Genomic DNA, 13,330 nt, shown 5'->3' with positions numbered 1-13,330 from the left:
TTCTTGATGAAAATAATTATTAATCAGATTTTACTTGTTTCACATCGCGGTTCAATCTAAATTACCGAAAGCCATTCAAAAAAAATTTAGATTACCGAAACACCCTTCTCCTAAAAATTAAAATATATATAGTTATATAATAATATTTTAAGATGTAATTATAGATTATATAATCTCCATTCAAATTCTAGTAGTAGAAGATCTCTAGAATTGCTTATTGGACGAGATCAACCAAAGATTTACATGCATCCAGCTGGAGGATATATATTATAAATTGAAATGAGATTCCAGAAGCCAAACGAGTATAGTGTTGGAGGAGTTAGGGTATTAGAAATACTAGTCGCATCACATTTTTTTATATATATTTAATATTTTTGTTAGTAAATGTGTGATTAATCGCTAACAATTTCTATACTTGATCCAAACCATGATCTCATTCCCACTCCCTCCACCAAACCAAATGAGGGCTCTAATATGACATGTTGGGATTTTGAGGGGACGGCGGGAGCAACAAGTCAATATGCTTTATGATCAGAAAAGTGAGATATCGCATCTCAACCCAACATTTAGACCTGCCAAATCAACCAACTTAACCTGCTATTTTAGGGTTGAGTCAAAATTTGAACTCGAACTCTTAATTTGACCTTATCTTATTTAATTTAACCCGCTAAAAAAGTGAGTGGAGACGGGGCGCCACAATCTCACAGTTAGTTTGAAAAAGCAGGTGACAAATGAATCATTTGAATTATAACACCAAATTATTAGTCCATTATTGACCCTTGTTAAGAGAAAAGCTAACATGTGTCCTTAAGACACTTGTTAGTATACTATATATATATATATATAGGAATTTTGTATTAAAGTTGTGCATTTCATATCTTTAAAATTCAAAATTGATTTGTTCAAAAAATAAATACTATTTAAAGTATGCCATTAAGGGAAAATTGTTAACAAAAAATGATGCAAATACTTTTTTTTTTTTTTGTGGTAATAATAGCAACAAAACATCAACTCTTTTTTTTTTTTTTATGGTAACATCAACTCTTTTTTAATTATAAATAAAATGGATAAAAAGTTGATATATTTATAGTCTAAAATTTATAGATTAAATACATCAATTTTTTAGCCCCTTTTAAATATAATTATTACGGGAAAAAGTATAGGCTTTGGCACAACCTAAATTTTCCAATATCAAAGGGTCTAGCTATAGGTACATGGGTGTGTCTTACATGTCTTTGTCAAAATGGCTTTATTGTTTGCATAAAGAGGGGCAAACAGCTACGTGCACTCACTCTTGGATGCCCAAAGGAAACACAAGTTTTGCTTTTAAGTATTCTTGTTCATCAATTTCTAAAGTTGAGGACCAATATATTGATATAGTCAAGTTATATAAGTTGATCAAGCATATTTATGCATGGAAATCACATGAACAAATCTCAACACCACCATGACAATATCAATGCAAGATTTGACTATTAATTCAAACTATATGGAATAATTTTGAGGTTTCTAATTGAGCAATACAATGTTGATCGATAAGGAATATTTTTCTTTTGGAAAATCCTATAACTTTCATGACTAGTTCATTTTTTCCACATAGTAATGTTTATTGGTAATTCTTAATAAAGAATGGATATGGAAGCATACTGATTATTTCTCTACCATAGCATATTACATATGTGATATGTCTAGTGCATGGAAATGGAAATGGTTCACATTTAGACTTTTTAAAGGTTGAATATTAGACAAATCATAAAAGAATATCCATTATCTTAAAAAAATAATGTAAAATTATTTTGTGCTAACCAAAATCCTAGCTTTTTGGGGAGTCTTTAGATTTGACAAGGCGGCTGGTTATGGATATTTGGCAATGTGTGGAGGACCATGAAACCTACACATTGCCCATGTGATGCCATATGGGCAATTAAGAGAATTTCAAAGATTCAAAAACAAGAATTATGTTGCTTCTAGTGCCATTATAGGAGTATGAAACTCTTGTGGTCCTCTCCAAATTGAGAAGCTCTTTACGGGCCCAATCATTTTTGAAGTGATTAATACAAACAAATGGCTATTAATGATGAGATTAATTAGAGGTGATGACATAAATTTCATAGATAACTAAGTTTATCTAGTAGTTGAGTACGTGTATTTTATAGAGACTTAATTAACAATTTACAAATATATTAAGAATATTGTCTCATATTATTCCATCATGGGATGTGAGAGGTGTAAAGAACTAAGAAGACAATCTTATGGAACGTCTTAAAAAAAAATTGTTTGAAAGTGTAGGACCTTATGACAAAGAAAGGGAACTAAATTAATTAGAGGTGATTTAAATTGAAGTCTAAAATTTCGTAATTTGTAGACTATATGTTAATTATAGCATAAATCTCTAAATAAAGTGGTGATTACATGTATATAACAAAATGGCCATATCATATCATATTATCATTAAGGCACAAAAGTAGTACTATAAATTAGTGGAATTTTTTTTTTTTTAAAAGTGTAGGACCTTATGTCAAAGAAAGGGAACTAAATATACCCAAATATTATGAGTATATAAAAATACGTGTCGATGTATTAGGAGAAAACTAGTTATGTGGATAAATAAATTACATGAATTTCATTTCAAATAATTTTTGTCATGTTGAACAGGGGCGTCTCCGAGTTTTAGGAGGCTCTGTGCAAAATATAAAAGTGGCCCTTAATAAAAAAAATTAAAAAAATTATCGATTTAAAATGCATATAATATAAAAAAAAAACATTCTTGTAAACATATAAATTATCAATATTAAATCTTACATTAAATTAAATGGAACAAGAAATACAAAATAATTATCTTTGAATATAACGTCAAAAAGGAACATCATAATCTAAGATTAAATTTTATGCAAAGATTAAAATGGACTAGAACTATATTTACGAGTATAGATAACTAATATATTGATACTCATGATATTTATGAACATTAACAATATATAACTATTATTTTAGGGCCTAAAAATTAATCTATTAATATACATCTGATATTTTATAGGTATAAATAATATATAAGTAATATTATAGGATCTCAAAATTTTGAGTTGAGGCCCTCAAAATTTGGAGGCCCTATGCCGTCGCACACCTCGCACATGCATGGGAGCCTCCTCTGATGTTGAAAATTATCCATATAAAATTTGACTAGAGAGAAAAGTACTAATATTGCCTTTAAGGGTGTCCAATTATTCCCAATGATGAGTACTTAACACAAACGGGAACACCTCCAAGGGGAACCCCACAATCTTCATTCACGTGATCATCTCGTGTCATTGATTCACAAATTATTGTACCTAAGCTAGATACCATATTTTTTTCTCCTCTACTTTTTATTATGTGTTAAATAATGAAATTATATTCCTTAGGCTCTCTCTAATACACAACATATATACAATCCAAAGCCAAGGCCTGCATTAAAATTAAAATTAAACCACAAAAGTATACTCTCTCTATCAAACTAAACCCCACGTAGCAAGCCCTAGCTAGCTAGGGTCACCCCATATCATATGTAATGCATTCTCATTTAAAATAAAAATGGCATGCCCCACAAAACTATAGATTCTATGCCAAAGTGAAACATGCCCCATATACATCACTTTCAACTCTTCCACTTCAAACAAAGAGTATTTTCTTCTTGTTTTATTTTAGCCTAACATCCACTTTTGACACATATATATACCCCTTCACACCCTCCCATAATTCCTCAACCAAAACCAAAATTAAAAAAAAAAATTCTAAAAATATCATTTTCTTCTCCTTTTGCTTAATCTTTGCACTTCTTGTGTTGGATTATTGGGTTTTGATTAATTTTTCCTTTTAAACAAAAAAATGTCAGGCGTTTGGGTGTTCAACAAAGGTGTGTTTCGATTGGTTGAGAATCCTCAAGCAGAGGCATCAGATGGAAGGCATGGGAAGAGGAAGATGTTGGTTCACTTGCCGACGGGGGAAGTGGTAACTTCTTATGCTTTTCTTGAGAGAATATTGACTGGATTAGGTTGGGAGAGGTACTATGACGGAGATCCTGATTTATACCAATTTCATAAACACTCTTCTATTGACCTAATCTCGCTACCTAGAGATTTCTCCAAATTCAATTCCATCCATATGTATGATATTGTCGTCAAAACCCCTAATGTCTTCCATGTTAGGGATAAGTGATGAGTTTGGATATGCTATACTACTAGCTAAGTGGTTAATTAGCTCTTCAACTCATCTTCTTCCTTTTTGGGGTGTTTAAGATTTATTTTCTGATGTTGGTGTGGTTTTCTATACATATATATAGAGCTAGGGTTTTTATGGAAACTCTAGTGATTAAGCTTGTTGATTTATTTTTTTTATTTATGTTCATAAGAGTGGGGAATAATTAAGTAAATTATAGACGATTGATGGTGTTGATCATGTATATGTGCTTGGAGTGGTTTTTGTAACATATTGAGTATTGATTTCAATAATAACATCGTTCCTTTTAACAATTTCCCATTTTTTAATTTTCCGTCTATTATGGTAATCAAGAGTAATTTACTTAATTTGATATCAAATTCTCTTCTGTCTCAACATTTAGAGGTTGGTCGTTAAATATTCGACAATTTTGACTCAATTAGTGGATGAGTTTAACAGCCAACCTCTGATTGCATAACATAAGAGAATTCTAATGAAAAAAAATTGGAAAATGGATAAGAGATTTTAATATTTTGGTGGATTAATCTATAATCTATCTATATTAATTTGGAGGGTAGAATTAGAGAGGAGAAAAGAAAAGTTCGTTTTTGTTTCATGACTATATGGAAAAGCCAATTCACACAAAGATTGCATGATTTGATGCCAACTGTTTACATAATTCCCATGGATTATAGCACATCTCAAAAGGTAAGAGAAATTAATTGATAACGTGTCTATCTCTTCTCATGATTTTCACGTTTAAATATAAGCAATTTCAGAGTTTATTTTAACAAATAATTAGTTCTAGAGTTAATTTGAAATTAAACAGTTTGTAAAAAACAATTGAGTCTAAAATAATAATTTTTTTTTGAAGAAGTCAAAATGATATATATTAACATAAACAGTCTCTCCAACACAAGACGTACCGAAAAAGACTAAAAAATTACAAAAGAGAGTCTAAAATAATAATTTGAAGGCTTTTTATTTTTATTTTTTTGGTTTTATAGTTTGAAGGTTTTAATTAAAGATAAAACCATGTTGAGTAAATTTTAATAACTAAAGGGCTAGTTCTTAAAAAAAATAACTAAAGGGCTAGTTTGTTTAAGGTTTTTCAAAAGCCATTTAAAATTATTTTAGTTATATTTGTGTGTATCTTTTTTCAAAAAAATTGTTTTTAAAAACACAATTTCATGTTTATGTTTTTAAAAAACTACTTCATGTGAAAAATTGAAATAGTTTTTTTTATTAACTTTAAAAAAAATGATTTTAATAAAAATGAGAAAGATAATCATAGAGTTTTTTTAAAACGGCCAAAATCAGTAATTAATTGTTAATGTTCGTATGTTTCTCTCCTTCAATAGAACTTGAACTCCGATCATTTAACTCTTTAATTCATAGTTTACAACATCGATAATTTTTTAATCATATTAATGAAAAACTATTTTAATCTATATTGTCTTTTAACTCTAATTTATATTTAAAAAACTCTCTAAAGTATATACTTCTTTTTTTTACGAAATCTCTAAGTATAGTGTACTTTAGTATTCAAATTATATAAAAATATTGAACAAGTAAAAAAAAAGTTAAAAGAAATCATATAAATAAATGCTCCAATTCTTATTATTATAAGGAAAAAGTTTAATTTTTAGACTTATGAAATAATTTAATGTATGTAGTTCATAATATATAGTCTAAATACATTAAATATTTTATTATATAAACCTAAAAAACAAGCTTTTTATTATACTTCATCCGGTCCTTGATATAAGAAAAAGTTTATTTCTCAGATACATTGAAAGACTGATGTATCTAGACTATATACTAAATACATCAATTTTTAAATGTATCTAAAAAATGAATTTTTTCTTATATTCAGGACCGGAAGAAGTAATAAGAACCGAATGAGTACAACTACGCTTGCAAATTGTGAGATATTATATAATTGTTGCTGTGTGAGATCTCAGGGAACTAAGGTTAATAGAATCTGTGTGTGAAGTGTGAACTGCTACTGTTATGGCACGGCTACAGTGGATAACATGAGTCTGAGTGAGAATAATTTGTGACTCAATCAGAATGAATGGTTGTGAAAGTTGAAACAGTAAAAGGAACAAACCAATAATAACATGTGTATGTGACAAAGGTTGACTGAGTGAGAAGCATCTCACAACGAATGATTATATGCCAACACCCATTTTACCTTTTCATACCATCATATGATGCCAGTCCAGTTGCTACCCTCATGCTAATCAGTGCACCACGACATACATATATTGATATAAGTGGGTGAAATGAGTAGCCGGTTAAACTACTCGAGCTAAGAGTTAAAAAGTTAGTAGTTTAGGGGTCCAGGTTCTGACAAGAAAAAAATTTAACATAATACTCTTTTTGGTCTTTTTTATAAGAAACATTTTGAAAAAATCATACAGACTAATGAAGCACATTAATTAACATAGTTATTTTCATTTAATACTCTTACAAATTTAAATTTATTCCATGTATACCTCTATTTAATTACTCTTTATTCAACTAACTTACTTATTTTTAAATTCTCTCCCATAATAAATAAGGGCATAAGTGAAATTGAATATTTAAGACATTTGAAAATTGGTCAAAGTTTCTTATAAAAAAGATAAAAAAATTTCCTCAAAGTGTTTCTTATAAAAAGGACCGAAGAAAGTATTCTAATATACTAACGACTAATAACTTACCATTAAAAAAAAAACTCATCTAAGTAAAAATTACTAGTAACTTTTAAATTTATGGGAAAATAAATCTCCGATTTTAAAAGTAAAATTTTACTTTTTGACTTCGTTCAATTATTTATGTATCTTTGTCAAAAAAAATAAAAAATTGTTTATGTATCTAACTTGCTAAATTATTAATATATTTGATTCATATTATAGACCAACTAAATTAATCATTAAATTAACCTAAATTATATATATATATATATATATATATATATATATATAAGCTCAAAGAGAGTAAAAAAATTGTTAAATATACTTTACACTTTTTCAAAATATGCTGACAAAAAAATTCAAAATTGCAATTGTAGAGTTTTTTGGTCCATAATATTAAATAGGAAACAGGAATGAAAGTACGATGTTAAGGAAGGAACAGCATGATGATTAGGAATTTAGGAGTGTTTAGATGATGCAATGGTGGAGTCCAGTCTAGAGTGTAGACTAGAAGAAAGGAGATGGAGTTCACGTGAGGCTGGCTGATTGTGAAAGAAAGCTAGTAGTAGTGGTCACTGCCTTAACTTAACCTTGGCCCTTGGTTGCCATGTGCTTCTTGTAGAATTAGAATTTAGAATCTACATTTTCTGAAAACGATATCTCACCCATTAGCATCACACAATTTGATTTTCTTTTTGGTCCCATCAATAATTTCATAAACAATCGTGACAAATTTGTTCCTTTGATTTGGAAGAAATAAAACAAGGAAAACTACTACTAACAAAGATTTTTATTTTATCCAGATCTAAAAAGGTGTCATGTGTCCATATAAAGATGAGATCTGTCTGTATTTAACTAATTCCTATGTTTTTGTCAAAACTAACTCCTGTGTTTAACTGTATTTTCTTTTCTCTCTTTGTCAAAAAAAACTGTATTTTCGCTTTAATATATGATGATGATTCAAATATTTAAATTTGTAAATTTTTTCACAATTAGATTGTTTAATTGAGAAAGCCACTAGATTTGATCTACTGATAGAAAAATTAAGTAGAATCCATGAGATTTTAGATTCTGATTAACTACATTGTAACAAAATAGATTGTTCAATTTGAATTTGGACAAACCAACTTGAAGATTGCGGTAACCATAAAATATCAAATGAGGTATTTACAGAAAAACTCAAAAAAAATTGTTTACATTTTAAGTGTATTTTTAAAACTTTTTTTTGGGTGTATTTTCTAATTTTAAAACTATTTTGGTGTATGTATTATGGTGATTTTGTAAACTCTTGCAAAATAATAATAGTTCATAATTTCAATAAATTTGTAAATTCCGTAATATCAAACAGAATCAATGATATTTTAAAAATATTGATAAAATTATAGAACTAATTGAGTGTCCTACAAAAATAGACAACTAGTTTACTCCACAAATGATATTTGCATTGTCTTCAGGGAGTTAAGTAAACCATATTTATTATTCATTCTCGATTTTCTTTTTCCCATCTTACTTGGGCCACATAATTTTTAAAAACATTTTCTATTTTTTTTTTTTAAAAAATTGTGTTCATTCTAAATGCAAACAATGAAATCCTAATAGACAGTAAACAATCTGTGTGAATTAATCCTAATAGACAGTAAACAATCTGTGTGAATTTTTTAAAATAATTAAAAATACCAAAAAATTGTTCTCATTACTTTCACAAATATATCAACACTCTAGCTAGCATTTTCATCACCATGATTTACTTCAAAAGTAACAAATGCAGACAATTTAACAAATAAAAATAGAAAATAGTTTGACAAGTAAACATGCTCGAATATGTTAAGTTGTTAAGTGCCTAATTCACATTTGCCAAACTGACGCCTCTATCTATACCGGATTCTAGCATATGATCCTCAGCTATATTCTTTAGATGACAAAATATCAAGCTTGTTTGTAGTGGAAATCATCTATGGTGGAGTATACCAAACCATCATCTCCAAGAGTCTTTAGTGACAACCTGCCATCACGAACAACTTTAGGTTAAGTCATAAGAAAATGCTATACATATCCATATCCATAAAGAAAAAACAGACAGAACTGACATGATCTTCTCCAATGGAAGCCTGAGCTCTTTTGCTAGGTCATTAACATGTATTCCCCGTTCATCTGACCTGCAATTTAAAACCAATTTCAACAACATATTTAGCATCATATAAACTAGCACAAGTAAATATTGTAAGATGATGAGAAATTTAGTGACTTGAAACCATTAATGAAAGGTAACAAATACAACTAAACTTTTTCTGAATTATAATAACTTACATGTCTGAATGCTGCTGCAGATACTCGATCACCAATTTATCAATATCCTTGAGTCCATCAGTGCTATATTGTGCATATCCCTGAGGTTAGGAAAATTATATCATCAATCCAATCAAACTAAAAATACAGCAACTTAAGTCAAATATCATACCGGATTTGATGATGGTGCCTGAGAACCATTCAATGCACTTTTGACAGGAGTGTTCATAGACGAGTTTGATGGAGGAAATGTAGAAGGGATTCCTCCTTCCATCTATAATCCAAAACACAAAAGCAAGGCAATACATTAAATTATCATGTTTGTCGACTTGAGCAAGGCACAATAGTTGAACACATATCAAACATGTAATAGTCAATACTTCCACTGGTCTTATAAATGACTTATAAACAATTCTAAATTATTGAAATTCCTGAAAGTTTATGCAGTATCCGCTGCCATCAACTACCATCATACAGTAATATAACAGAAAATAGTCTGATAAAACACAAAAACTGTGTACCTTTACTTTGGTGGAGAGGTGGTTATGTATGCAATCGATAAAGTGAAAAGGGATCTCATCAAAATTTGTCACGGGCCTGTGAAACACCACAAATATCAAATAACCATGATTAAAACAAGCGATTTGCCAAATAGAATATGTTTTCTCATATTGAAGCATAAGCACGCTAGGTAATGTAATCTAGCAAGTCACTTTACCAAAACTAAATATCATGTTGTGATACACAGGTAAATCCATCAAATAGGTAAACCATCCAAGGACACCAATAACCATGAATAAAACAATGTTCAAGTCATATGAATATTATCATATTAGTTCAATTTGAACTAACTAATAAATAGAAGCTAATATACACAATTTCTAATAACTATATAAGCTAGTCTATAAACATCAAAGTTTTTGAACTCTGGATAATATATCCCAAAATGAAGTGAAAATATTATGCATCAATTGATGTTCCTGCCATTTACCAAAATTCAATACATGAGTTAAAGTTATAAATATTAGGCCAGTTAACTCTAAACTTTGGCAAACTCATAAATTTATTAAACTAACAATTTTATAAAAGCATATAGTATGACAGCATGCTAAATAACTCAAACATCATCCATATATTCTGTAAGGTGTAATGTTTGACAGATCATTGTAAAAGGTTCATTCAGATTGAATATCTAGTATAAATGAAAAAACAGAGAAAATGAAGTTCTGAAAAACTTCAAAGTGGTAGGGAATTTTACATTGGCCAGACCAGAAGCAATAAAACATTCTAAACCAAGAAAACGGCTGCTACCAAACTTGCATTTTATAACCAATAATGGCAAGCACATACATATGCACTAACTCTACATATTCCCAACTTGATTTTTTGCAATACTATTGAACCCTAGCAGAGCTTCATCCCCTTTGATTACTCCGTTTCCTTTCTTCTATATGCATTACTAATCTTAACAAAAGCAAAAGCTCAATATCATGAGCATAATTCATGGTGGTGCTTTGAACCATTAGATGTAATCAACAATCAGGGTGATATTTGATTGCATTCAGTGGTTGTATGCATCCAGCTGAACTGCAGTAGGACATGTCATGTCAGTGATATCAATAATCCACCAGGAGGCTGCAAAATGATTCTATAATTTTCAGGCCTTGGAACGTTTTTAAATTTAAATCTCACCCCACTACCACCATTTCAACTTGCTCTTATTAAGCAGTTACAAATACTGGCTACCCTCTGACAACCCACCCCCTCCCTAAGAAAACAACAAATCAGAATTGTCTCCACAGAAGTGACAAAGTATTGAACAATCATGTTTCGGTTGATATTTCCAGCATAACCTATAATTTGAATTAATCCAGATGAGACAAAACACAAATATTTAACCCCCAGGACAAAGCAATTTGCCTACATATGCTCAACCATATAAGATCAAGCACCACAAATGTTCGACACAGGTGCACACCCACAGATCCACATCCTATAACTTATCAGTCCAAATTACAATTATATAGCTTAGGTGATGATGCAAATAAAGGAAGGCACTTAGTGCATAACTGTCTTGAACAAGAGCCAAAAGGATAATGTATGTTATCAAAGATTCAGAAGTAAAAATCAAACCATGCAGACAACAAACTAATCAACTGAAACTAAAAGCAGATAAATAATCATGGCAGAATTTATAAACATAAGGCAGAATTTATAAACATAAAGAATGGGTCCAGCAAACATGCCTGACAGAGAAGGCAGTAAGTTGCCTTACACCTTGAAAGCTTTTCAAGTGCCCGTAAACGCGAACATAATTTCCATTCCTGTCATTGAATAATTAGAGGTGAGAAATATGACAACTCCAGAATCATAAATCAATATCATTAACACCCACAGTTCAGAACTTACAATACTTCCTCCATTTCCTTTGTGTCAAAAGTCTCGTTGATCCTAAATACACAACCAAAATTAAATTCAGTACACTTTACACAACACATGTTAAGAAATTTCTCTAAAACAAGTCTAAAACCATCAACATGACATTTAGCATGTGCAATATACCATCTTCTACATGTGATCCGTCCAGTTCCATCATCCAAAACAAAATTAACATCAGTGTTCCTCTCAGCTTTCTCATGCACTATTCCAACCAAAGTCACCTGAACCAAAAACACATTGAATTTTATAAGACCCATCATAAACCATAAATAACAGTTTTTGTAAGATATCATTTGTCAAAAGGAAGAAGAAAAAAATTGTAAAAAATCAACTTCATAACAGGAATAACATTTCCAAAAATTGCTTATATACTTGTTTCATCTTTTGAAATCAAAAGTATTCAAAATCTAATTAGTATAATCAAAAGTCAGTTTTAGTAATTTGTCAAAAATAAGAGGGTACAACAGGTGTGGTATGTGTGGAAAAAGGATTCCACCCAGTAACTACAGCCAACCATCCAATTAGAAACAAGTGGCTGAGATCAAACTGTGTCAAATTGGCCAGACTGCCCTGTGAAATCGGAACCATCGGATCAATGTTATACCGTCGATATCACCTACTATGTGAAACTAAGTGAAGCTGTTACAGCATGCAATTCAGGATGTGCGGGGACTATTCAAAACAGATTCTGATTCTTATGATTAATAACACAGAAGCTATAGCTTCAAATTTGCATAAAATCTCTGAATAAACCATGACTATATAATTTTATGTAAACATCATTTTTGAAAAATCCAAGCAGCATAATTATACCATCACAGATCCACAGTTAATAAACATAATTCACTAATCTCGTGTCATAACCAATACATTAACAAATTAAGCAAGTATACAACGCTAAAATTAACTTATTGAAAAAGAAAAAAAATGAATCGTACATTTGTCAGATCTACACCGTTGATGGAGAAATTGGACTTTTCATCACCAGAATGAGAAGCTTCACTTATCTGCTTCACCGTAACCGGAACCAAACCCTGAGAGTCGCGGTTCTTCAATAACAAAAAAAAAAAGGCACAAAACTCAGTGAATCGATAAATTTTGAAGCGAAACGATGTTTATTAATTTTTGAAGCGAGATGAGAAAGATAACTTACTTTAGTCGGTGCCGGAGAAGAATCGTTGGGTTGCGATGACATGAATCCGCCACCGGAGAAGGCATTGGAAGCATCGAATTGAGAGCTGGAGAACATTTCGAAACCCTAGAAAATGATCGGAAAACGAGAAATGTGTAACTGTGAGAAGAATTTGTGAAAAAAATGAAGTGAGCGATAAATTAGAAATAGGGATTTTGGGTTTTATGATTATTGTTTCCCGCCATTAATGCTTTGTTTTTCCCGCCGCTTAGGGTTTCAACTTTCAACTTTGGTTTCCCTCTCATCACATGATCTCTCTCTCCCACTAAGTTCTAATTTTCTGCCTACTTATTTTTTCGCTTAAATAATTTTTTTTTAAAGAATTTAATATTTTCAAATTTGAAAATACACACTTTTTGATTGTTTGCTTAAATGAATATAGAAAGACATGTTTAAATGAAAAATAATTGTACTAATAATAGCTAAATAGGTACTATTTATTCTTAAATTTTGTTAGTTTATTTTCATGAATTCTATATTTTAGATGTATCAGTTTTCATTGACGTCTTGAAGGTTTGGTCTTAAAAATAGAGAAAAA

General features: G+C 30.2%; 2 protein-coding genes across 2 annotated transcripts; one reads left to right on the top strand and one right to left on the bottom strand.

The window, feature by feature from the left end:
• The first annotated feature begins 3,728 nt into the window (after positions 1-3,728).
• LOC123914339 (flowering-promoting factor 1-like protein 2) lies at positions 3,729-4,331 on the top strand. Its single transcript, XM_045965459.1, has one exon. The coding sequence runs from the start codon at positions 3,865-3,867 to the stop codon at positions 4,192-4,194; it is 330 nt and encodes a 109-aa protein (XP_045821415.1). The 5' UTR covers positions 3,729-3,864; the 3' UTR covers positions 4,195-4,331.
• A 4,211-nt stretch (positions 4,332-8,542) lies between these two features.
• On the bottom strand, positions 8,543-13,066 carry LOC123914333 (replication protein A 32 kDa subunit A-like). Its single transcript, XM_045965446.1, has 10 exons — positions 12,754-13,066; positions 12,539-12,649; positions 11,724-11,821; positions 11,571-11,612; positions 11,408-11,485; positions 9,683-9,758; positions 9,334-9,435; positions 9,183-9,262; positions 8,963-9,031; positions 8,543-8,877 (listed from the first exon to the last, which is right to left on the bottom strand). The coding sequence occupies exons 1-10, from the start codon at positions 12,847-12,849 to the stop codon at positions 8,802-8,804; spliced, it is 828 nt and encodes a 275-aa protein (XP_045821402.1). The 5' UTR covers positions 12,850-13,066; the 3' UTR covers positions 8,543-8,801.
• Positions 13,067-13,330: the final 264 nt, after the last annotated feature.

This window comes from Trifolium pratense, linkage group LG1 (assembly GCF_020283565.1).
Source record: "Trifolium pratense cultivar HEN17-A07 linkage group LG1, ARS_RC_1.1, whole genome shotgun sequence".
Taxonomy (NCBI): Eukaryota; Viridiplantae; Streptophyta; class Magnoliopsida; order Fabales; family Fabaceae; genus Trifolium; species Trifolium pratense.
The sequence above is the reverse complement of the archived record's forward strand: the minus strand, read 5'-3'. Positions and strand labels throughout refer to the sequence as shown.

What these genes read in the sequence shown, in the direction of transcription:
- LOC123914339 (XM_045965459.1), top strand. Translation starts at nt 3,865, where the DNA reads ATGTCAGGCGTTTGGGTGTTCAACAAAGGTGTGTTTCGATTGGTTGAG.
- LOC123914333 (XM_045965446.1), bottom strand. Translation starts at nt 12,849, where the DNA reads ATGTTCTCCAGCTCTCAATTCGATGCTTCCAATGCCTTCTCCGGTGGC. An exon ending in CGGATCACATGTAGAAGATG is followed by an intron (nt 11,613 to 11,723) that starts GTATATTGCACA and finishes TTGTGTATTTAG; the next exon opens with GATCAACGAGACTTTTGACA. An exon ending in CTGCAGCAGCATTCAGACAT is followed by an intron (nt 9,032 to 9,182) that starts GTAAGTTATTAT and finishes TTTAAATTGCAG; the next exon opens with GTCAGATGAACGGGGAATAC.